Below are 25,099 nucleotides of genomic sequence, written 5' to 3' on the forward strand. Positions count from 1 at the left end.
TCAACGGGGAAAGTTCCAAAGAAGCCCAAGTTGGGATTTTCTCGCGCTTTATCATTCGCGAAGAAATAACTGCGCGAATCTGTCCCTGCACTACCTGCTGACAGCACGTGACACAAGCTGGTGCTGCGCCGAATCTGTGGGTTCTCCGCGATACTGCGCGGCTTCTTTTTGTTTTTTTTTTCAATCGCCCGTGGTGAAACGCCGGAAAAAGACAACGCAAACCTGTCCCCACGTGAAGGATTTTCTGTGTTTAGTCAGCGCGATCAGACGTGAGCATTGTCCATGGGCGTCGTACGACTTCGCTGTAGCATGGCGACGTTTTTCTGCGGTCGACAGCTCGCTTTGAGTGTTGGATTTCTGTGCGTCTTCTTTCTTCTGGCCTACGGACAAGGTATATTCGTCTTTCAACTTTTCTTTCAAAAGTGTTTTTGCCTACTGATTCCTGTTTAGTAGTCGGGGTGACAACTTTGTACTTGTCATAAGCGGATTAAAGCAGCACCGAGACACGGCTGTCTTATAAATAGCTCGCTGCGGCATCTGTCACAGCGAGGCCGCGACTAGCAGCGCTTGGAAACGTACGTACATAAGCGTGTTGTTCTTGGTGCTCTTTGCAAATTAAATGATGCACCGAGCTTAAATTTGGAGGGTGTGTGGGGAACGTTAAGGGTGATGAGCGGCACAAATATTCAAGTGTGGGGGTTATTAGGAGCGCTAAACAAAGATCACTAAACACTCTGACTCATTAGTTGTGTTATATGCAACGCGTAAGAAGTTTCCCTGCTGCTTCCTGGGACAAGATAATGTGTTGGCGTATAATTGCAAAAAAAAAGGAGGGGGGGCGGGACGTGTTTATGGGTGATGTTATGGGTCACATGTTTTGCAAACTGTAAAATACTTGTTTTCTCCACTTTTAGCAGCTTTATAAGATTCGCGTATGTTTAATTACCCGGTATCACGAAGAACTATAGACATGTCACCGAGCATGATGGAGGTTAATCGGAAGGTTCGCAAATGGGCGCAGGGGAGAGTAAACGTAACGTTCGAGAACGTTACGTACACACGCAATGCTTCCAGCTGACCGGGTGTCCTTTTCGAACCGACTTCACATTTCAGCGGCAGGGCTGTGTTCGCGCGATGCGCAGCTAAAGTTTCCATTTAATGGGTTAATTACGGACTTTGCACACGTTTATTGAATACGCGTTTTCTGCTTACTTTCGGGCGTTACAGGATCCTCGAGGTGTCCAAGGACTCGAGCATCTGCCAAACAGTTCGCAAACATATATGCGCCACAAAGGCTGTCGCTTAGTTCGGACAAGGCGGATTTCATGAAGACAATTTGTAAATACGCAATCAATGAAATGTCCGGCTTCTTTAAAGGGAAGCTGGGGAGTCTGTCGAATTCAATAAGACGCTCATATACGGATGCGGGAACCTTATAAACCCCGCAGGTAAAATTTTGGGGGGTATTTTTCACTTAGAAGCCACGTAATCGTCGGTTGAAATTTCGCTGACGCTCCGCCCCCCGTCGAGCGCCGCGCGCTGCTGCTGACGCCGACGATGGGAGCGGAGACCAGAAACTGCGGCGTAGTGACGTCAACACATGTGTTCCGTTCCTTCGCAGTCTCCGCGACCGTGCCTGACTGTGCATGTTTCTGCATGCGTGCCGTCACAACTTGCTTCGCTGGACCCTGTATTCTTTTGTTTGTCTATGTAGAGTGGTAGCTTAACGTGCGCGCCATCAATTGAAATGGTGGGCCGACAATGCCGGTGTTCTGTGCAGCCTACGGTTGCACGAGCACCAGCGGCCGCGACGATGTTGTCTTCCATTACTTCCCGCAAGACAAGAAGCTTTCAGCTAAGTGGGAGGCTGCTGTGAAGCGAAAGAATTTCGAGCGCTCAAGAACAACATTGCTGTGCTTTAACCACTTCCGTGACGACGATTACTACCAGAGTTTATCAATAATGTGTGCTTTGGGTTCTCCTTCGTTTTAGCACGCTGAACGGAAAGTGCATGTTTATCTCCCACCCTTGACGCAGGTTTCGTCGCCAAGCGCCGCGAATTTTCTATTCGCACGTGTGTTGTGAAGCAGCCTGCCTGCAACTACCATAACGCAGTGCAAGCGTAAAGTTTGCATGTGTTGAAAAGCCGGCTGAGGCCAGGACGCTGCGCTCCCCCTTCTCTTGCACACATAGAGAAACCGACCATCTCACGTAGCCGACGCAATTCGCCGGTTACGAGTAGCGTGCGGATGGCGCGCTGATGAAGGTTCTACACTACGCGTGCTACAACAGCCGGTAAACTTTTCCTGCGTTTAAGCCGTTTCCGTAGATTGCCGACAGCTTTGGGGCAGCGCACAAATGCCGAAGATCGCATCACCGCTTACGTTCTACGAGGAGGCATGCAGGAACGTGACACTGCAGTTGTTTGCCCGGAAACGAACTCACTGGATCGCTGAGTGCAGCTTAGCAAAAAACATACTCGCCAAAGAACATTTCCAACATAAGGAGATGCTAACACTTCGCCTTCGTTCGCGTGGAAAGCACTGCTTGCACCAGCATTTTTTGCTTCTTGGAGAGGCCGGCTCTTCGCAGTCGACTCGTACATGTAGGGAGTAAAGTATAGACAAACCCCATACAAGTGATTTGGCACAAGCGAGGCGATGGCTGTCGCGTTCACTCGTCGCCTATAAGCCGAACTCCACGCGAGCGACGGCTTTGAGCGACGACTTTGAGCGACGACTTTCCGGTATGAGTGCAGCAATATACGCGCTGAAACTAGCGTGACGTGTGCTTTATTAATTTAAGTTGATGTATTTTACTGTAAAAAGGGGCATAAAATATTTCTGAATGTTTTGCACTAGGTTCTTATTCTTGCCCACGTAAAATTTAATAATTTGCTCGTTCTCTGCGACAATCAGTGGTATTTGAGTTATGTACATCCAGTTCCGGCTTCGCACTATTGGCTAGTCGCTCATAGCACTTCCGGGCGACGAGGGACGAGTTCTAGGTTTCAAGAAACGAGCGATCGAGCGGCAACACCGAGCGATCTGTTCAAGCGACGACCTGTTTTGTCGCTCGAAGCCGTCGCACGCAAAATCGCTCTCATGAGGTTTATACTTAACGCCAAACTCCTCAGAGAAACGTAAGCTCTCGAAATTTTCCATTACCGTCTCAGCAAAACAGCACGAAACTACCTTGCACCGTGCTTCATTTGTAGCGGCAGCGGTTGGTCCGAACACCATTGTTGACGTCACGAGGCGCCCGACCAATCACAGGCGGAAACGAGGCGTGCGAGCTGCGCCGAGTCCGCTGCTTCACTTTTCGTCGAATTAAAGTATGTTTGCGCTTTGTTTCGCTCAATTTCGATGCGATATACGAATTCGGAGGGTTGAAGATCATGACATACAGCTCCTCACTCATTTTTTCTTGAAAACCTTAGAGCTTCTCTTTAATTACGGTGATTTTCGAGCAAGTTGTGCCGTTTATTTCAGTATTGTGACAATTTTCCAATCACTGTCTCGAATTCAGCTTGTCGCCTTGCTGTAAAAGTCTCACGTGTGAATATATTTTCATACGCGTATAAATGTGTGTTCACGTGACGGGACGTAGTACCGGTCATGAGTAAAACGAGAGCGCGCTGATGAGTCAGATATATGCAGTGCCCGAATAAGAAGTTCGCAACGCCGTGCGTCCTCCCACCATGGTTTAGAAATAACCTGTGGTCATGATAAGGTTTTATTTTTTGTCGACAAAAATTCCGCAACAGCACCTTGCTGTGGGTGAGTGCGTTTACGTGTGTATATACGCATGTATTTTCGTGTATAATCGATGTAATTGAGCACGTCTGCATGCGTTTGTTTACGCATGTAAGCACGCAAGATAGAGAGGGGAAAATACAAGTACGTCAGCATAAATGCTTTAACAAGAAAGGTTTGGTTTCGTTGTTTTCGATCGGGGCGAAATGCGAAAGCACTCGTGTACTTAGATTTAGGTGCACGTTAAAGAACCCCAGGTGGTCGAAATTTCCGGAGTCCTCCACTACGGCGTGCTTCATAATCAGAAAGTGGTTTTAGCATGTAAAGCCCCATAATTTTTTTTTGGGGGGGGGGAGGGGGGGGGGTTTCGTTGTGCTTACAGGGTGTGAATAAAAGCACCACGCACGCCAGCCAATTCGGTTGCCGTAAACGTCTTCACTTTTTAAACGTGATTGCGACTAATATAAGGCCGGAAAGACAACGAAGCATCTGGAGGCGCGGACCGATCCATCAGTGTAAATGTGTATGTGTGCGCGCGCGCTCGTGCGTGTGTGTATTTGTTTGTGTAAACATATATGTGAAAGTCTTGACTGTCATTGTACAGGTACTTACATTTCTTGCCACGCTTTGTGGTAAAGGTGAACAAGCTTACGCGCGTCAATATTTTTTATTAAATGACTTTGGATGATGCTGCGGCCTGCTGCTACCCTTATGCAGAAATCTTTAGCTACGTTAATCTTGTGACGTCCCCGATGAAGAGGAAAGAAGGACGTGAATTGGCAGCGCCGCTGTGAAGCACGCTTACGTGGATCCATCGATTCGCAGAATGATTTCTAGGAACGAGGCTGAACGGTGTCAATAAGTAGCTGAATATATATATGGGTGCGCCTGGTCTCCCTTCGATGGACTGATCTAGTGGTACGCCTATATTTGTTATGCCCTCCCGTGGACGGCTCGATACCGCTCTAGTTACGCGTCCAACTCCGTATATTTTTAGGCACTTGCTGAAATGCGCACCAGGCATCTCGCATAGCATTTGCGATCCGATTTTCCAAGAACGAAGTTAAGAGTGCTGTTGGCACTCCCAAAAACAAGTAACGCTACGATTTATGTACGGAGTGCACAACACCCTACGTCATGTTTATGTACTGACGGTTCTGTGAAATGTACTATAGTTCGGCAGGCGCAGTTGTCATTCGAACGAAGTCTGTCGAAATCGAGCTCAAGACATCCAGTAAACATGATAAGGACTATGGAAGTGGAACTTTGTTCGAGTAGCACTCGGAATTTATTCTGCAAGAGCCACTTCTTCGCTGGACAATTTTTTTTTTTGCGACACGGCAGGCAGCCCTCAAAGATTCTCAAAGTGGAAAGCGCAGCGGATCCAATGAACGACTTGAGATAAGTCATTTACACGATCATCGAGCAACAGAATAGGGACACGATATACTTTATCAGTGCCATTGGAAACACTCGCGCTAATGATCTGCTCATTCTGCGCACGACAGATGCAGGTGCGTTTCAATTCCACTCGCGACAGCAGACGCGGCGGCTGCACTTCGTTCCATGGCACGTGATCGTACATTGGCCTCGTGGAACTCAATGAGTTTAGCGAAGCAGTCGCCTACGTCCACTGACTCCTGCCTTGAAGATCCGCATACAGCATGAGCTTCCAAACTGCGGAGAAGCTCTGTTGTACCGGCAGTGACTCAGCGTAGCGTTTACCAAGTCGTACCCTTTCACATTTTCTATATATGTGCCGACAGCCCTATATCCGTAATGTGAATGGCTGTGAAGGAACAAGCTCGCATCTTCGACGCAGCTGGCCACGTTTCAGTATGCGGAGAGGCAGGTCCTGTGCACCGCGTTAGAGACGCACTGGGGATACGGCCACCGTTAGAGCAAGATATACTCGGGCAGTCGCCGCAATAACGGACGTGTGCGCTAAAGGCCGCCGTCTTCTGGCCTGCGTGATAGGCTGCGATAGTGACGTATGCCGCTGCAATTTATCGCGCCGATTTCTGTTTCGGTACTCGCCTTCCTATCTCTTTAAGTCCCCTTTCCCTTTCCCCCGTGCAGCGAAAGAAACCGTACTTTCTTCAGGTTAATCTCCCTGCCTTTCTTGAGAGAGAGAGAGAGTGAAAGAGCAAAGGCAGGGAGATCAACCTGAAAAAGTACGGTTTACTTCATATATATACATGTATATATATATATATAAATTAGTAGCTTTGTTACTCCAAGGCAGCTATTCATACTTAGCAGTCTTCCTTACGACTAAAGAATGATGACCGATTGGTAATTCATACTTAGCAGTCTTCCTTACGACTGAAGAATGATGACCGATTGGTATCTGTCATAAGAGCTCTCCGTCAAACCCTTCCTAGTGGACATGAGATCGTCCAACGGCTGCGGTGCCATTGCGGCACCGTCGGTAACGACCTTGCGGATGATGCTGCCCGGTAAGCTCACAAAGGGACACGGAAAGTTTCTGTACCATTGTCGAGAACAGGCGCTGGGATGAGTCTTCTTTTGCTTGCTCACGCCAAGACGCAAACTTCTTCCACCATCCAGAGTCTATCTAACTCGTCTCCGCATGCTCGACGTTTCTTTGATGCAACAAATACTATCGCATCTGTCTCGCTGTGACGCAGTTTACTCTGCCCTCACTGGCTTTTACGAAAGCCTACTTATTTTTTTTTATGGGACAGGTAAACGCACACACGTGTGACTCGTGCAACTGTAAAGAGACAATCAAGCTTGCATTGCGGTTTTGCCATCGCAATGACGTTGAACAAGGCGTCCGGACCTTGTTCAAGAGGCTAAATGGTACATGCCATTTTCCAAGGCAGAGAATCTTGAGCCATGTCGCCACCCGTTGCAGGCATGCAAAGGAAATTGGGCATTACTACAGTTCATGGGATAACCTGGCTTCAATGACTGATAGTAGGTGTCGTGGCCAGCTTCGCGTGTTCGCACTGCTAGTTCCTTCTTAACTTTTTTCCTGTCTTCTCTTCTCTTAGCCTCCTTACCCTTGCGTAGGATGGTAAACCGGACGCGTGTTTCGTTACACTCCCTACCTTTGCTTGCACTCCTCCTCCTCCTCCTTTGGTAGGGGCTGCTTTCATATGTCCACGCACTATCAACGATATGCTATCACCGCTACAGTACAAAGACTGCTCATAAATCTTAGAAACCACGTGTCAACGGGCTATTTTTTATAGTACTGAGCGCATGACTTATTTTTTCTCTTGATTTTTTTAGAGCGCAGCTCTTAAGCGCCCGTTCCTGCGTTGAGCGGCGGCGGGCCTCGGCGTTTACCTCGTAACAGGGCGAACGCGGAGCGTAGTGGCAGATGAAAGAAGATTGCGCGAGGAGGAAAGTGGAGTGGGAGCGGAGGGGAGACATCCTGCGCATGTGCTGAGTGGCCGGCGAGGCCACGGCCACCTCAGCCGCGTGGGCGACCTCATCTGCGCTTCCGAGGGGGGAGACAGGGTGGCGTGAGGTGGGAAGCATATGGGTTCTGTTGGGGAGGGCCACGCCCATCTGCGACGTCAGCTGCTGAGGTCAGTCCATGGTACCAGCGTATATGTGACGGGGATCACCGCTGCTGCAAGGGGCGATTGCGAGCAGGTACGACTAAGTGACTCTTCCTTCGGTGTAGTCGTCGCCGACACTGGTAGCGCGATTTTCCCATGATGAGGGGCCGTTCTCATCGCTGATGGAGCGGAAGCGTGCGATGAAAAGTGTATTGCCGCTCAAAACGGACAGTGCAACAATGATAGCTACGATGTGGCGCCAAAGTAGCGCGCATCGTTTGTATGGAAACAAAGCGCTGCATGAACTGCATGGTGGCTGCTGTGAATCGGGCGCACGCGTCACCCACGCGCTGCCTCTCGCGATCTCCCGATTAGCGAGGCAGTTGCGCCACACAGTGTGCCGCACGAGACATTGTCGGCGCCAGCTACGCTACTCACAGCGTTCTCTTCAGAATACAAACCGTGTGCCTAATAATCATAATACAAAATATTGACACGCGAAATTAAAAAAATAACATATGGGGTTTTACGTGCCAAAACGACTTTCTGATTATGAGGCACGCCGTAGTGGAGGACTCCGGAGATTTCGACCACCTGGGGTTCTTTAACGTGCACCTAAATCTAAGTTCGCGGGTGTTTTCGCATTTCGCCCCCATCGAAATGCGACCGGCCTGGCCGGGATTCGATCCCGCGACCTCGTGCTCAGCAGCCTAACACCAGAGCCACTGAGCAACCACGGCGGGTAACACGCGAAATGAAAACACGTATAGTGCTGCGCTCAAATTTTGCGTTAGGGAATTCTGTCTCTCCGGATTTCAGTGTGCAGTGTAGCGAACCCAATCTGGCTAATCTCCCCTTATTTGTTTTGTTATCTATCACACACAACACCTAAAAAGAAGCAGAACATAAATCGAAAAAGAAAAAAAAAGATCTGCACACCTGCTGCCTAAAGTGCGCATGAAGCAGACCTGTAAGATAATGTGCAAAAATCGGCGTCTGTGACGTCTTTGTGATATGCGTTTCATTTTCCAGGCCCGTCGGAGCCCACTAATTGCACTCAGGAAGCGGCGTTTATGTGCTACGACATGTACCGGTTGGAGTTCAAGGGAGCTCGGGCCCTCGCCGGCAAAGGCATATACCAGAAGGAGCTTGACGACAAGTGCAGGTACGTAAGCTAGACGTGAATATGAACGCTGTGAAGTCACTGATACGACCGGGCTACTGACTGACAGACCTTTGTCTAGATTTATGTTGTCTGGATATGTCTAGATTTCACCAGGTGGACAAGACCTGACAGCCATTTCGTTAAATCGAAAACTTAAAACACTCGTACAAAAAACATTTGCAATTTAGTGGTGTGGTTTAACGAACCGGAATTGTACAGCGGGTTATGAGGGATGCCATAGTGGAGGGCTTCGGAATAAGTTTGGTCACCTGGGCTTCTAAGCCGGCGCACAAAGCACTGTACAGGAACGTATTTGTATCCCGCACCCGTCGCAACGTGACTGCCGTATAGCCACAAATCGAGTTCGCTCGCAGATAACGCAGCGAAAACATTCAAGAGCTAAATAAATAAATAAAAAAATGGCTGTGGCTTAGGTAAGGTTAAGCCCAGGATGCGAAGCATACTAGCCTTTATTGTAGTTGTTGAACCACTGTTTAGCCTGGTGAACTGCTGTTGCTTGGCTATATTTGGTTCGGCTAGAGGAAGAAACAACTCATGCATTACTGCTTCGCCTTCAAGAGTGGAACGCGACAGCGTTCCCGTCGACCCGCCAAGGGGTGTAAGACAATGGGCTACAGGGCAGCGACTACGCGCCCCGCATTGGACGCGGTGAGCGTCGAGCAAAGCAGCGTTCGGCGCGGCAACGATATGTGCGCCTGAGCAAGAGACGCACGCCTTAGAAACAGCTCGTTTCTAAGGCAACACCGCATTCACTAGAGGCGCCTTTGTACCGCTTTGAAGCATCGTACTCGTGGCTCAGTGGTAGCGTCTCCGTCCCACACTCCGGAGACCCTGGTTCGATTCCCACCCAGCCCGTCTTGCAAGAGTTGAGCCAAAGCCACTTCTCCTCTGTCGTGACGTCACGGTGTCACGTGGTTTCAAGGCGACACCGCCGCGCCTGAGGAGCTGGGTTGAGCTCTCGTAATATGCTTCGCATAATAAATAAATAAATGTAACTGAATTAACTAGCATGGTGTCAGCGCGCACAAGCAAACGCCAACACATCACACTCGATGACCGCCGACACTCGCTGTCAAAATGCTGGCGTAGGCAAGTGCGGCAGCAGCAGCGAGCGAAGTGACCGTCTTGCTGTCTATAGCTTCAACGTAAACAGCGGCGAGATAACAGCACGCGCAAAGGTATAAGCCGTTTGCAGATCGCTCTCAAGAGAATAGAAGCCTAATGAAGCCAGCCCGCGCTAATAAAAGCCGTTCCCTCCCCCTTCCTCCCGCGCTGCGTCCCCACTTTCCTCGGTCTTACGCGGGATAATTGAGCCGCGATCGTGAGTTCCCTTTGCGCCCGCTCGCGAAATACGCAGTTGCTGCCGGAGCCCAACGCCGTCTCCCTCTTTCCCTCCCCACCAAGGCCTTTCCCGCGACGGAAGACGGTGCGTTTGTTCTCCGCCTTCCACTCTCCCTCGCGCGCGCTCAATCGAGCCGTGATCGTCGGCGCCCCTCGCGTGCTTTCACTCGCACAGTCAGCAGACGGCGCGTGGCGGCGATGTTGTCGCCCTTGGACTTTATACGGAACATCACGGCGAAGCCGGCGGCGACGGCAAAAATCCACCTTGAGTGTCCATATAAATGCTATCGCAATAACGGGGAAGCAAAAAGCGAGAAGGTGGGCGTAAAAGGGAGTTAATCATACAATAGGATAATCTACAAATATAGAAAACACAGGAAATAAATTGAAATATGTCAATGCAGGCAGAATACTTATTACGTGTCTTTTTTTTTTTGAGTCGAGCCATAGGACAGTCTCTAATGTAACGTGGCCGCGCAGAAAACGCAAAATTCTGCTCTGGTATACTGTTCCGGCACGGAAAATTGTACATGATCAAGAAGCTTTGGGCAATGTATTGAACAGAAAATCTGATTTAATATATCTTGATTTTACAGGCGTGAGTTGAGGTTTATTTGAGCAGCGCAACGAGATGCCCTTGGCCTTAAAGTGATCGAGTAATAAATGTTTTTCGTAATGATATTTGTTAATTAATTACTTGGAATATAAGAATACTCTAAGGCGCGCCACATGACGCCGAAGCAAATGCCGTTGGTTTCATTCAGCTGCGATTAACCACTTCTTCAAATCTTTGGTTACCCGCCGTGGTTGCTCAGTGGCTATGGTGTTGGGCTGCTGAGCACGAGGTCGCGGGATCGAATCCCGGCCACGGCGGCCGCATTTCGATGGGGGCGAAATGCGAAAACACCCGTGTGCTTAGATTTAGGTGCACGTTAAAGAACCCCAGGTGGTCAAAATTTCCGGAGTCCTCCACTACGGCGTGCCTCATAATCAGAAAGTGGTTTTGGCACGTAAAACCCCAATTATTATTATTATTATTATTAAATCTTTGGTTCAAGTTACGTGAAACACCCTGTATATAACACACATAGCCTACTCGGTTCCAGCTGATAAACTTCGCCACCTATACATGTCTGCAGTAATCTCTCAAGACTTGATCACGGAACAGATTGGGGCCACTTGGTCTGTCGTACTCGGAACCTCAATAGAGCAACTGAGGTTCCCAGTGATATCAAGACTGCTTGTATTTATTTGGCCGTAAAAGGCTTTCTCGAGAAAAACGAGAGGGATCACGAAGCGTTCGCTTCTCGCCTCTGGCGCCCTCCATCACTCCAGCGTTGTGGCAGCGAGTGCTCGTGACACCATCCTGGTCATATTATAAGAAGCCAACAAACACTGACACCAAGGACAACATAGGGGAAATTACTTGTGCTCAATAAATGAAATAAAGAAACGATAAATTAATGGAAATTAAAGTAGATGAAAAAACAACTTGCCGCATGTGGGAGCCGAACCCACAACCTTGGCATTTCGCGTGTGATGCTCTACCAATTGAGCTACCGCGGCGCTGTTTCCCCATCCACTTCCTTGGGTATTTATGTGTCCTATAGTAGAAGCCTGGGAGTGTTAGCCAGCGCCACCACTCACAGACCTTGGCGGCGGTCGTGGAACGTCCTTTTTGCCGCAGGCGTCACGAGAACGTGATCTTTTTCGGGTGAAGGCAACTGGTCAATAAACCCACATATGCTACCTGAAGGCATCAATGTAGCCGGATTCGAGACCCTCGTTATGTAATAAGAAAGGGGTTCGGTTCGCACCGGCGGCAAGTTGTTTTTTTCATCTACTTTAATTTTCATTAATTTATCGTTTCTTTATTTCATTTATTGAGCACGAGCAATTTCCCCTATGTTGTCCTTGTTGTCAGTGTTTGTTGGCGTCTTATGATATGCCTAATAAAAATCGGGCCCCTCGGTTAACCCCCTTTCATCCTGGTCATAGGCGCATATTGGCGGCGAGGAGTTACGGAGTCGCCATCTATCGGAAGCGCCTCGCTGGCGTAGTATGAGGGATCACGTGGCGCGCTCCTCATAGGTTTTGCTGTCAGCGCTCACTGAAAACAGCACGCGCGAGCTCTCCCGGACATTTCTGTAAGTACTTTCGAAACTAGAGAAGTTTCTTACTACCTAAATAATAATCTTGGGCAAAACTGAAAGCACACAATCGTTTACAGACGCTATCTCTTTACCGAATACGTACAGCGAACGCCACAGCGCGCGGTCGCCGCGATGGAGTCTCCCGAATCGGCTTCTTGCGTGAAAGGTAGGTAAACGCTGGGAGCAAACTATGTGAAATATGTTCTTATAGTGTGTATAACTACGTGGAATGTATACGGAACAGAACGAAGCCTCAATGCAGCGACCGACTGCGCGTCTGCATGCTTGTCCGCGCACTGTGTCGCTTTCACCGCGCGCGCGTTTTCGCACCGTGCCATGAGCTTTAGGCCGCATGCGCAAAATATGAGCATTTGACAGTATACAAGCAACCATTGTTGCGTGGGCGCTATCACAGTTGTTCAAAAATAATTTCATTGTAAAGACTTCGACGGGGACTGTGATGTGCCGTCACGACGATTCAATCTTTTTTTTTTCTTCTAAATTCTTCGACCTTTCAATACTATTTCTCGAATTGCGTCGCGCTGTATGTTTATCGGTGTTCACAGCGTGCAATTTCCCGCTGCTCCTTTTTAGTATTCCAGTGCATTAATTCATAACACAAACATGACCATATTCCATGCCTTTTTTTAATGTGCTTCTTACCGCTGCCTTTCCACTCCACTGAACTTGCCAGTATCTATAGCATCGACAAGTTCATAGACCAAACCGTCATGACATTAGTCGGGCAGCGGACTCGAGCGAGCGTCTCAGTGCGCGTTTTCAGAACATCGCAGACCCGGCGCCGTAGCAGAAACCTTCCTCGCGTCTGTGCTTGCTGCATACCCGAGTTGTAGCCGATGACTGTTTGCCGGTTTTATTTTTCGCGAGCCAAGCTTCACGCAGCTTCTTGTCCTGCGGCTACGTGTGAATAAGGCTGACACCGGCCTCCGTTACGTGCGTCCGGCCCTGCGGCACCGAGCAGTAGCCTACCATGCTGCGCACCTTCAAAGGCAGCCACTACCTATTGTAGTGCTTTCAAGCGTTGTAAAGGAGACACTCCAAGCGGGAAAATTTCGCCACTAAATGAGGACCGCAGCGTACGAGGGAATTTAAACTCGTTTTCAGCTTGCTTCGGCGCGCCCGAAGCAGCCAACGCGGCCGCTATGTCCACGTGATCCCTCCTAGCACGTCACGCCGACGGTGGCGCCAGCTTTTCCAGTGGTGGAGCTCGAGGCCAATACCGGAGGGCGGGGGAGCATGCCCCTTCCCCCGTACAGTCGAAACATGTGAAAGGGCCAAGAAGGCCTCTTGCACCCCTCTCCGTACACACACACACCACTAATATACATGAATGCGATTTTTTTCTTATAACGTATCTCCTGCTTGGGTAGCTGGGATTGTCTTTCGGGCCTCGCCGCCACGTGCTGTAGCAGGTGACGCTCGGTCGGCTGCACTAAGCAGTTAAAGGTTACGGTACTTCGCTGTGCGAGTCGCCTGTGGGACGCGCCTTGCAAAATGGGCAGTCCAAAACAATAATTTTTTTAATATATGGGGTTTTACGTGCCAAAACCACTTTCTGATTATGAGGCACGCCGTAGTGGGGGACTCCGGAAATTTTGACCACCTGGGGTTCTTTAACGTGCACCTAAATCTAAGTACACGGGTGTTTACGCATTTCGCCCCCATCGAAATGCGGCCGCCGTGGCCGGGATTCGATCCCGCGACCTCGTGCTCAGCAGTCTAACACCATAGCCACTGAGCAACCACGGCGGGTAGTCCAAAACAAGTTTACTTTACCATTCCTTGCATCATTCCGTGTTTGTTGGCGCCGTATAAGCTAACCACGTTCGAAAACGCAATCAGACTTGCTTTTTATAATATACCGGCACTTAGTCAGTGTTGCTATTTTAGCAATTTTGTCGCTAGTGCCATAGTGACGTCCTTGTCTGTTCATGACAAAGTTTTCTATTTAGCAATCAGCGACTTTCTTTAGTGAACAATGGGCGCTAGTTTAACGATTTAGGAGTTAGAAAGGTTGGTTCGAAAACGACCTTCTAAAATGCAGTGTATTATTGAGAAGCTACATGTAAGCCGCCGAAACTCGCTGTATGACGCTTAAGGTCCGTGACTGTGATGAAGCTACGGTTGCCTTCCCATTGGTAGTCTTCACATTGTGATTGTGCTTCACAGCACAATGATAATTACAGCCTTGACATTATGGTCACAAAATGGATGTTTCTTTAATACTTACAAAACCTATTTGAATGCAGTTAAACGCTGCGGGTTCAACGGTGTTACTGAGTGCTTTCGATTGGTGGACATGCGCAGGCGTGTCAGTAAGCTAATTTACCAAAACCAAGTGGAATGAATTTCACGTTAAGGTTTAGAAAACAGCAGGTGAATGAGACATGTCGACTGCGTTAAAGAGGGCGTACATGTCGGAACGGCTGAGCTCGTTCACGCGCGACTGAACAAGCCGCTCACGTTTCTTACGGCTTTCTGACCAATCAGTACTTCACGACGGTTTATAGGTAGATCAAGGGTAAAAAATTTCGACCACCTGGGGTTCTTTAACGTGCACCTAAGTCTAAGTACACGGGTGTTTTCGCATTTCGCCCCCATCGAAATGCGGTCGCCATGGCCGGGATTCGATCTCGCTACCTCGTGCTTAGCAGCCCAACACCAGCTAATAAGCAACCGTGGCCGGTAATGAAGCTGCCATAATCCGTTACGTAAATATTTGAGGCGGGCGAATATCGACTCCTTCGGACACGAATAGTATAAGTATCGAACCAAATATCGAATAGACAAACGCAGCCACACATGTTTACGGAAGGAATATTTGTTTCGGTATTATCAGTTAACACGCTTGTACTAATTTGACATTCACCTGACCCGCCGTGGTTGCTTAGTGGCTTTGGTGTTGGGCTGCTAAGCGCGAGGTCGCTATGGCGACGGCTGTTCCCACATACATACATGCATACATGCATACATGCATACAGACAGACAGACAGACAGACATACATACAGACGGCGCGCTCTACTCTGGCGCCATCTCGTAGCCATCGTCGCCGCAGAGTCCGTCTTGCGCGGCACTACGCTTTTCTTCTCACGCTTTCGCCATACCCTCCTCCGCTATTAGCCCCGAGAACGAACACGAGCGGCGCTGCGAGCGCCGCTCGCGTGACGTCAGGGCACGGACTCGCGCCTGTCGTCTGCTACAGTTCGGGCGTTGTCCGGGCGCTTTCTGCGGTGTTTTCGTTTGTTCGCCCTCGTTCTCTCTGCTTGTATACTTATGGTGGTCGTCTCAAATATATTTTTACGACGTCTTCCTTTGCGAACATTTATTCAAAGAGCTAATTTCTTAGACAACAATGCAGCTCTCGAAGGCAACGCTACAGTGCCAGCCGAAGCGACGCAGACCAACCCATTGCGGGTTTTCCATGCGCGGATAGACAATCGCAAAAGCATAGCCTATAGGAATCCAGTTATGATACCATACCTGCCGCGGTGCAACAAGTATGTCACAAAGCTGGCTATATATCATTTCTACAGCAGTTACGTTGATTTTATTCCGCTAAATAGGTTTGCTCACGACGAGTAGTTCATGGTATAATATCGAATTTTTGCATTTCCCCAGAGAAACGCTCGGCAGTAGCACGGGGACTTAACTAATACTGGAGCTTAGATTCTACACGCCTCACTTGCTTCTTTAACTGCTTGTCAACATTAGGCGGTTCTTCACGTGTTTATTTTTTTTAAGCGGCGGAAATTTGAAGTAAAGTTAATGAAGGCTTACAGCTATTTACAGAGTACAAATAGGAATGTACCAATATATATTTCCTTTTCCGTGTTACACGTTCAACTCACCTCTTTAGGGCGCATTTGTTAATGATTAATAATGTAAGTTATGTTCTTCTTTTTTTGTCTATATTACCAAGTGTATATTATTTATTTATTTCAATGCCGCAGTGTGTTTTGCATTGTTATTGTGGAAATATTTCACTGTTCTTTCATATATTGTATAACTGCAATGTTTTATGGCCACTATATAAATGTAATTTATATGGCGCTTGATGTGTTACCCCATGCAGCCATATTGTACCTAAGGGGGTGAGGTTACCTCAAGCCGCGTCTGTGCGACTTTTTTCCCTCATCCACCTCCACTTACCACTCCTCTGTACATGTGTGTGTGTAAATGGAAATTAATAAATCAAATCAAACTCACTTGAGAAATTTACTGGCGCTTGCTGCTTGAGGAATATACATGACGAATCTGTTTAGCGAACTGACACAGGCTGCTCGGCCCAATTTTTTTAGTGAAGTATGCCTGCTGGACCGCATAGCTGCAGCCAGAAAGAAGTCGAAGCGTAAATGATTAGTAGTATGGGACATATTGAAGATATCGAAATTCCCCCGGTGGAGGGTCAGAAATCAAGTAAAAGTATATGCAAGGCTTGTGGTGCTTTCTTTATGAATGTTTGCGATTGGATTGGAGCAAACTTAATTTGCCTGCAAGGTTCTCTTTTATGTACCGACGAAGCGAATAGTTATCCGTTTGTATAATTGAATAACGCTGGATCGAGACATGGTGAGACAGAAGGTGCTTGAATTTTCCTTTTGTATACAGGAAATCTAAGCTGCGGTGTAGTAGCTCGAGAATACTTTAGCCATTCCAGTTGGCGCTGTAAAAAACATGCTTTATGGTTTTAATTCGAAGTTGCAGTGAACTGATGGGTTTCGCGAACATAGCGTGCCTCGCCATACGGACATCGATTGCTACCGTTACGTGGTCAGGGGTGTGCCATATTGTCGATAAAGGCTACTGAGGGCCACTATGAAACATTTCATCACTTTCAATTGAGTGGCTCTCGATCTTAACAGCGAAAATTTTCTCTCAGGTGATTGCTACTATGGTGTTTGTGAATTAACTATGTAAATACTCTACATGACGCGCCGTCGTGTTAGCAGCCATGAGCAATTCGTTTTTAGGAGGCCTGTTTCAGAGGGGGATGAAAGTAGCAGCAAACTTTTTCATAAGAAATGCGCGCCTAACTATTTTTTGATGCATTAATGAATGGCCATATTTGAATAGAACAACACACCAGAGTAATAGGAATCATGATGAGAGCTTTGCTGGGCAGTGTCTTTCTAAAATCAGATAACATGTTGACGCCAATTACCAAATTTTTCTTCCACGTAAGATGCAATGCCTCTCATAGCTAAATACTAAAGGAATGTTAAATGTTTAGCGAAGCATCATACACAACTTCGCGCGTTGAATTTGCAGATATTCTTTTTTTAGTCAAAATTTACCAATAGACACGGCGCATATATGCATTGCAAAACCTATTAGACCCCTTTAACGCTACTTAGCTTGCGATATCCAAGCCGCAAAGTTTCTTGACTCACACGCTTTTGAAGAAGAAACTGTGGTTAAGGTATGGCAGCTGAAAGAAGCCGACGTATTCTTCAATACGTACGGCTCGAGCCATCCATACCCCAAGCATACACGAAGGGAACGAGCGCGCGCGGCAGCCGAGCGAGCCGGAGCGAGCGGCGTCCTGGCCGTGACGTCACTCGCGAGAGGGCGCCACTCCTAATTCTCGGGGCTAATACGCCTCATTGTCCGCTGCGCCCTCCTCCTCCGCTTTCCTCCTCGCGCTGCGTTCACCATCGCCGTCTTTCATCTCCCGATGCGCTCCGCGTTCTCTCTCATTCTTCGCTGTGCTCGTTCGCTCGGCTACGAGGTACGACACCGACGCTCGCCGCAGGAACGGGCGCCTACGAGCTGCGCTCTAAAATGTCTTTTTAGAGGTAGTTGCGGCCGTGAAAATTGTTAGCAGTCTTAAATAGCTTTAGGTCGCCAGCATATGGAAGGAATGAAGAGTGTTGGATTGCTGAAGAAATATCATTCATGAACAGTAGGACTATAAGAGGGCCAAGAACAGATCGTTGAGGAATTCCGCTAGTGACCTCGTAGCCCCCAGAACTCTGTCCATTTATGCCAGCGAAGCACGATTTATTGATTAGGTAATTAGATAGGGCAGAGATTGAAGAAGGTATGCCCATTTCCTTAAGCTTTGTAATGAGGAGCTCATGCCAAAGTACACAATAATAATAATAATAATAATAATAATAATAATAATAATAATAATAATAATAATATAAACATTTCCTTCCCTCTGGTCGCAGGCGCATCAAGGAGAAGTTGCCGTGCCACAAAGAGATCGCCCTGTGTCCTGAGATGTCAAGGTCGAATATGACGCTCCAGGAGAGTGGTTACCAGGCTGTGAGGGACATCATCTGCGATACGGAGGCATTGAAAGGTGCGGCATGGCTTTGACGCTTCGGCACGACTGTAGGGGCTCGCTTGTCTCGGCGCTGTGCTTGTCGCGGGCGGTAGGGGGCAGGAAATCGTGGACCACGCGTGACGAGAAATCCGCGCTAAATTTCGTCGAATTCCGCGCGTACGGCCGGCAACTGGGTGATGCACTGCGACTCTCAAGCCGCGGTAGCTTCATAGGTGGTTTCCATAACGTGGTGGCTATGACGTACGTAATTTAGGACTCTGCAATTGGTTCCGGCGCGTCCAAACAGCAAAAGCATCGGGGCGTTGCCATCACCTCGGCGGCATCTTCACCACGATCTCGTATGTAGTGACCATAAGCTTGGCCCACTAGGTCGGCGCAGAAGGCGTGACGACAACGTCATGACGAGAGTAAGATATCCCCAAGATGCAATGCTGACAATGGAACTTTCACAACGGCATCACGACCAGGAGCACATAACTAGTGGCCCAACCAGGTAGACAACTTGGATCATTGGGTCGGCGTAAGAGGATAGATAGATAGATGGATAGATAGATGGATAGATAGATGGATATATATATAGATAGATAGATAGATAGATAGATGGATAGATAGGTGGATAGATAGATAGATAGATGGATAGATAGATGGATAGATAGATGTATAGATATATCGATGGGAAGATAGATAGATAGATAGATAGATAGATAGATAGATAGATAGATAGATAGATAGATAGATAGATAGATAGATAGATAGATAGATAGGCTCAAAACTGCTGAAGTAGACACAGAATGCAATTTGCATTAAAACGTGTAGGCTGCGGGCTTCGCAATATGTCAAGGGCGTAGTAGTTTTCACTACTATCACTATCACTGATACTTTGTGTTAGATGTAGTGCTGCGTCATCATTTGGAATGCCACCAGATGGCGTGGTAATTCAGAATGAAATGAGCCCTGAAAAGTGAAGGAGACAACTTGCCTTGTGGTGTCGAACGTGTATCTGTGTGCCGAGGGAAGGGGGGATAGAGTATTTTAACCCGCTAAACTGGAAGAATGTATTCTTAATTTGTCCCCAATGTACTCTTGTCACCTGTTTAAGCAGTAGTTCAGGTTTTAAAGAGACCGATCGGCAATTAGAACTGAGCTTAAAAGGTGTGTCACTGCGACTTTGTTGGGACCGAGGATGCTAGACGAACAAGAGGAACGGCAGTCTAGGACTAACGGAAGATCTCGCGACCGACCACGTTGCTGCCGCCGCTGCTATAGCAGGATTCGGGGGTGAACGTGCAATCCTCGGCGCCTCCTCCTTGACACGGCGGCTACCTTGCGCAGATTCCTACGTTGCCGGCAGCTGTGAGGACGAGAAGAAGCTGATCGACTGCCTGGTGGAATGGGGCTTCCAGCATCACGACGACGATCCTCCCCGCGACGAAAACGTTCGCCTGTGCAGGTGAGTGTGGCAAGGAGCTAGGGGAATGCAACAGGTCATAGAACGCTATAGCCCTGACCGAAACAGCGCTGGCGGAAGCAGAATGCGCCAGCCGAACGAAGAAATAAACGAATTCGCTGATTCATAGCAATGAAAGAATGAGCGACTAAGAAAAAAAAAGAAATTGAACGGTTCTTCGTTCGTGCCGTCAACCGCATTGGTGTCGTCTGGTCACGTGGCGTTCGGCGTGTGCCCGTCTGAGACATGCGGCGTTAGCGCCGTACGTCTTGGCAGTCCACCCATACAGCGGAAAACACGTAGAAAGAAAATAGGGGAATACAAGACCACGTGCATGGGCAAGCTACGTAAAAGCGCTTGCAACTCTTCACACAAACTGGCCACCCAGATGACTTTCCGAAAGGAAAACTTCGAACGAAACGCGCTCAATGGAAGGAGCTATATAGAAGCTAAGTCTACCGTTTTGTATTTTTGTGACGTGTAGTGTTTCTTTGCTCTGTGCACCTTCAGACGCTTCTATGTTGACTGAATCAGGAACATGCGACACCCTTTGGTGCGTACGTGTAGTGCATGCTTAGCATTGTAGACGGGAAGCCATTAACAGCCTCCGAGAGCACTGCGCTTCTGTTGCGCTATCGCAAGCGGGCCATTCTGATGGCACGCTGAGGTCAGGAATCGAATCATGAAGGCGCAAGTGCCCGCAGCGTTCAACGAGCCGTTGTTCTTCTGCTGTTTTACTCCCCTTCACTGTAAAGTAATTTACACCTTTAAAGTAAAAAAGGGTGTAAATGTGTCTATAACTCACACCCTTCGGGTGTGATTTATATAACTGGCACTCTAAGGGTGTGAGTTATAGACACATTTACACCCTTTTTCATTTTTAAGGGTGTAAATTATTTTACAGTGTTCTCCATGGCGCTGAGTGGTGCTCCCTAATGGGATGCAGAAAATAGCGCCTCTTCCTCTTCACAATCGCACTCTCTCTCTCTTTCGCATGACGCTACTGCTGTGAAAGAGAACGCTCAGAATATCGGGCGTACGGTGTTCAAGAGACCGCAAAGTCCATATAGGTTTCTCGAATATGTATATGCCTGAGACTTGTCCCTCCTTTCACACGGTGCTGTGGAACTATACTGTATCCACAGCGAACGTTGAAAGGGCGTTCGTGATGTTCCTTTCCACAAATCGGGTGGTGCGTGCCGAAATAACCGATTCTTAAACCATGCACGTACGTATCACAGTAAGTTGCAGCGGCGAAAAACACCTCTGCCATTGGAAATGCTCGCTGGAAATGAGTAGTTTCTCGTGGCTGTATACACTGCCGTTCTCTTTTTGCAATCAAGGCAGTTTTTGATTTACGGGTACGTATCTGTCGAAGGGGCCGAATCACTAGATAATGTGCCTTAAGAACAGGGTGCGAGAAACTCCGTTATCTGCAGGGAAAAATGAACTCGGCGAACGCTGAACTCTATGTATAAGAAACGATTTTGACAAGCGGACTCGTTGTTTTTTTATTTTTGCATTAACATCCATTATGCAGCACCTATAGCAGACGACGCGGGCACGTGGTCTACGAGTGCGCGCCGCGTTCGCCTCCCGTTCTCGGAGGTCATGTCCAAGCGCTGCTTTCCGTTTCAACGTTCCAGATTCTACGTCCTTCTCCGCCGTCCAATAATGGCTGCGTTTGCTGTTATGTATATATTTTTATACTGATAGCAATTATACGGACGCGCCAGGCGAATTTTTGTCGTCGCCGTCGCCGTAATGTTCCCAATAAAGTCAAACTGCGAGGAGAATTAGCGGCACGCGCGGCATACATGCTGCAGCGTGCAAGGGCAAGCGCTTACGAGGGCGAGCCCAGAAGGGTGGTGGCCTCATGCGCGCCTGCTTCCCGCTCGCTCAGTGTTGGAGGTCAGCTGATCGAGTTCGCGCTGGGGCAGGAGAGCGCGCGTCTCCTCTTCTAGCCCGGCCGTTGCTGGCCGCGCTGCTGAGCGCATGCTCAATACTCATTGCGCGGCCCGCAAGCTCGTCTGCAACGGGAGGTAACCAATGGCTAATAGCGAGCCGATTTAATTGCCTGGTGGCGTCGTGCGCGCTGTCTTCCCGCACGCCTGTAGGTCGCGTGATTTGAGTGTCGAAGATGCGCCACGGCTGAAGTGGTGAAGCCAGTGGTAGCACAAAGCGGTCGCCTTAAGAAAACAGACGCGCTGCCTCCTGCGTCGGCGCTCTTTCTCATGCAAGCGTTGTGACAGCGAGCGCTCGTGTTCATCGAGTGATGTCTGTTTGTTTGCCCATGCACACGTGACACCGCGTTTGTTTAGTCAGTGAGCGAGTAATTACTGCAATTTATGTGGCCAGTAAAACTACGAACGATTAATTCGTTTAATTGTCTAAATACATTGCTATCGCTATCAGTGCTTCGTATTCCAAGCGAAATGGCGACTCTCATTTCATTTCGGTATGAAAAAAAAGTACATCTTTTATGCGTTGCATATTGCAATCACTCAGTTCAGCCCTTGGGCGCGGCCGGGCAGCCACCATTGAGGGTATGAGCCATTGTTCATTGCTGCGCGTCTCATATGTGGGCCTATTCTCTTTTAAGTTTGCAATGTTTGTTATTAAGTTGCTTCTATTTTTATGCGTTGCATATTGCAATCACTCAGTTCAGCCCTTGGGCGCGGCCGGGCAGCCACCATTGACCTTTAGCGCAACCACGTGACGTGACGTCACGACAGCCGGAGGAAAAGCTGGGCCCCAACTCGCGCAATATGCAACGCATTCTTGGCTTAACCAAGCTAAGCCTGGCCATTTTTTTTTCAAGCTTTTTCGTGGCGCATACGCTCGCACTCAATACGTAAAATTTTGCAGAGATGATGAAACTATAGCTTTTTGTGCGGTTCAATGTACTTCGTCGTAAGTTTGCCTTCAATGTATTGCGCGTTGAAACGAATTCCGTGTCGTGTTTCTATACAGGCGCCTCCGAGGCTCGTTGGACTGCTACGATGAGACATTCGTGGCCTCGTCGTGCCCCGTCTCTCTGGAATCGGCCAAGCCAGCTTTCGTGAGGACCCAGGAGGCGCTCCTCCAGCTTCTCGGCTGCGAGGAACCGAACGCGTCGGCACGGTTGTCCTCGGCTCCTCAAGGACTTCTGCTCGCGATGGCCGCCCTGGCTTTTGTTCGCCGGAACGTGTCTTGAGATGTGCCACTTTAAAAGGGACGCTAGTGAGAAACTCTAAATCAGCTTGCACCGAGCAAGCTTTCTTTCGAATTATCGTAAACGTCGTGGTTAGAGATTGATTAATATAAGGCGAATTAATGCCACACTGCCATTTTTCGCGTTTCGTGCCGAAACGTCGTTGTCGGCATACGTCAGTGTGACGTCACAAATTTCAACGTATCATCTCGTATTTGGACCGTTGGGGCGCACTAGCAGTTGTCTAAACTTGCCAAGTTCAGTCTCGGTCTTTTTTTTTTGTAATACCATGTAGTCAGTGCTTAAAAAGATTGCTGTAGAGCCGAGCAGCAAGACACTGTCAACAGTCATGACGTCATAGCTCTGTGGTGCGAGACCTTTAAAGTGGCTTACTCGACACCCACATTTGGTTCTTGCGTCTTTTATGGCTTCTCTCGTGGTAAGAGGCTTTTTTGTATTGTTGGAAACGTAATTTACAAGTGTAGCTGAAGTTGACTTTCTCTTTGGAGCTTCTTTAGAGGGAGACTATAGAGAAAGTTAATCTTGATTGGCGAATCGCAGTTCTGGGATACCAGAGTCTCATCGTGATGTGATCGAAGATGCGCTATAGACAGGACGAAACAAAACGGAAGACTGGTGTTGACGTCACATTTAAGTTGCCACAAACCACGACGTCGTAAGATTCTTACGCCTGCTAAGGGCTAATTTGTTTGTTTATGAACAAATAAGGATAACAGCGCCTTAGGAACGAAAAAGACTCAGCCTGTGTAACTTTTGTAAGCTGTATACCTGCACGAAAACAAACGTGATGGTAAAGGAATGCAACAAAATTTCTAGGAGTGCGTGCCACACATGCGCCGAGCAGCCATGAACAAGAACTTCACTGTAAGATCCGCATGAATATTTCAAAATAGAACGAGTTTGCAGTAACCACGTGTCATTGTGCACTGGTCTGCGGCGGCTAATGCGGAATCTACCTAACAGTCCCTCCTCTCACTGACGTCATCGGAGCCGCGGTTGGAACGTGCAATTAAATAGCAGAAATTGGTCGATTTTCTTTACCAATAATACTTGTTCGAATGAATGCGGGTACAGTCTGAGTAATACCTAACCACTATAAGCTTATTTATATCTTCGACGTCAAGTAATGAGAAATACTCAACTTTCGAAGTCAATTAAGGGTTAAGGAGCTCGTAAGCGGGAAACAACTGTTTTTTGTTATCAGCTCTCCTGCAGGTGAACCATTTGGAACAGTCCTAATTTGCAACGCTCTCTCTCCCTCGAGACTACAAAAGTGCTGTTATCCCTTATACTCAAACAAAACAAATAATCGACAATTCCTAAAAATGAATAATTGAGTACGAATGGAATAACAAGGGCTGGTGGATGCGTATTCAAAATTTCGAATACTCACACACCTCTAATAGTTTGAGCTACAACAGCAACAACAACAAAACGCAATGGCTCAGGTGTGTTCTTCTTTTTGCTTTTGGTAAACTACGTGTGCCTTCTACTGACGCATACAAAGTACTACAGAACACTGGCTCTTAGGAAATTGCATTATGCTGCAGTGGGAGATTGAGTCATGGCAGCCTCCTAACTTGCTCAAAACGACACTGTTTGCTTTACAGAAAGCTTCGCCTTATATAGAACGCTCTGCATAATATGTACATATACGCGAAAATGTGCCTTATTTCTTATACATCCTTCACAAGGTAATTGTTACGAATGTGCATATGTCTAAACTCGGATTTGTTACTTTGTTACCGGGCTGTTGTTATGGTAATTCGCCCCAGAAGAGGCCCATTTAAGGCCTTATGTAATATGAGGCCTACCGAAGTTTACACCAATCAATAAAAATGAGCAGGAACCAACGGTGTACTTCACTTCCTCTCACCTCCCTCCCTCCCCCACAACATGCAGTGGCTATGCAAGAGGCCGTAGTGAAGGGTGAAGGAGCGGACAATAATTCGATCGCACGAGTTGATCGACATAGGCATGCATAAAATATTTGATATTGCTAGTCCCTTTTTCTTTTTCCCTCTCCCATTTGTGTGCAGCATGAAGGAAGGAAGCAACAAGGAGTGAGCATTGCGCAATACGACTGAAGCTAAACGAGTTGGCTCAACGCATGATCGTAATTTCAGAGCAGGCGTTAGGCTTCGGTGCTCCTG

General features: G+C 48.0%; 1 protein-coding gene across 1 annotated transcript; it reads left to right on the forward strand.

Moving 5' to 3' along the window:
* LOC139061227 (uncharacterized) lies at positions 1–24,799 on the forward strand. The gene is made up of 5 exons (XM_070540914.1): positions 1–391; positions 8,324–8,456; positions 18,167–18,300; positions 19,618–19,735; positions 22,706–24,799. Exons 1-5 carry the CDS (start codon positions 283–285, stop codon positions 22,926–22,928), a joined length of 717 nt encoding a protein of 238 aa, XP_070397015.1. The 5' UTR covers positions 1–282; the 3' UTR covers positions 22,929–24,799.
* The last annotated feature ends 300 nt before the right edge of the window (positions 24,800–25,099 follow it).

Source organism: Dermacentor albipictus, chromosome 6 (assembly GCF_038994185.2).
Source record: "Dermacentor albipictus isolate Rhodes 1998 colony chromosome 6, USDA_Dalb.pri_finalv2, whole genome shotgun sequence".
Taxonomy (NCBI): domain Eukaryota; kingdom Metazoa; phylum Arthropoda; class Arachnida; order Ixodida; family Ixodidae; genus Dermacentor; species Dermacentor albipictus.

Excerpts from the sequence above, each read along its gene's own strand:
- LOC139061227 (XM_070540914.1), top strand. The coding sequence starts at position 283 with ATGGGCGTCGTACGACTTCGCTGTAGCATGGCGACGTTTTTCTGCGGT. Across the intron at positions 392-8,323 it reads TCTTCTGGCCTACGGACAAG|GCCCGTCGGAGCCCACTAAT; the intron begins GTATATTCGTCT and ends TTCATTTTCCAG. Across the intron at positions 19,736-22,705 it reads GAAAACGTTCGCCTGTGCAG|GCGCCTCCGAGGCTCGTTGG; the intron begins GTGAGTGTGGCA and ends GTTTCTATACAG.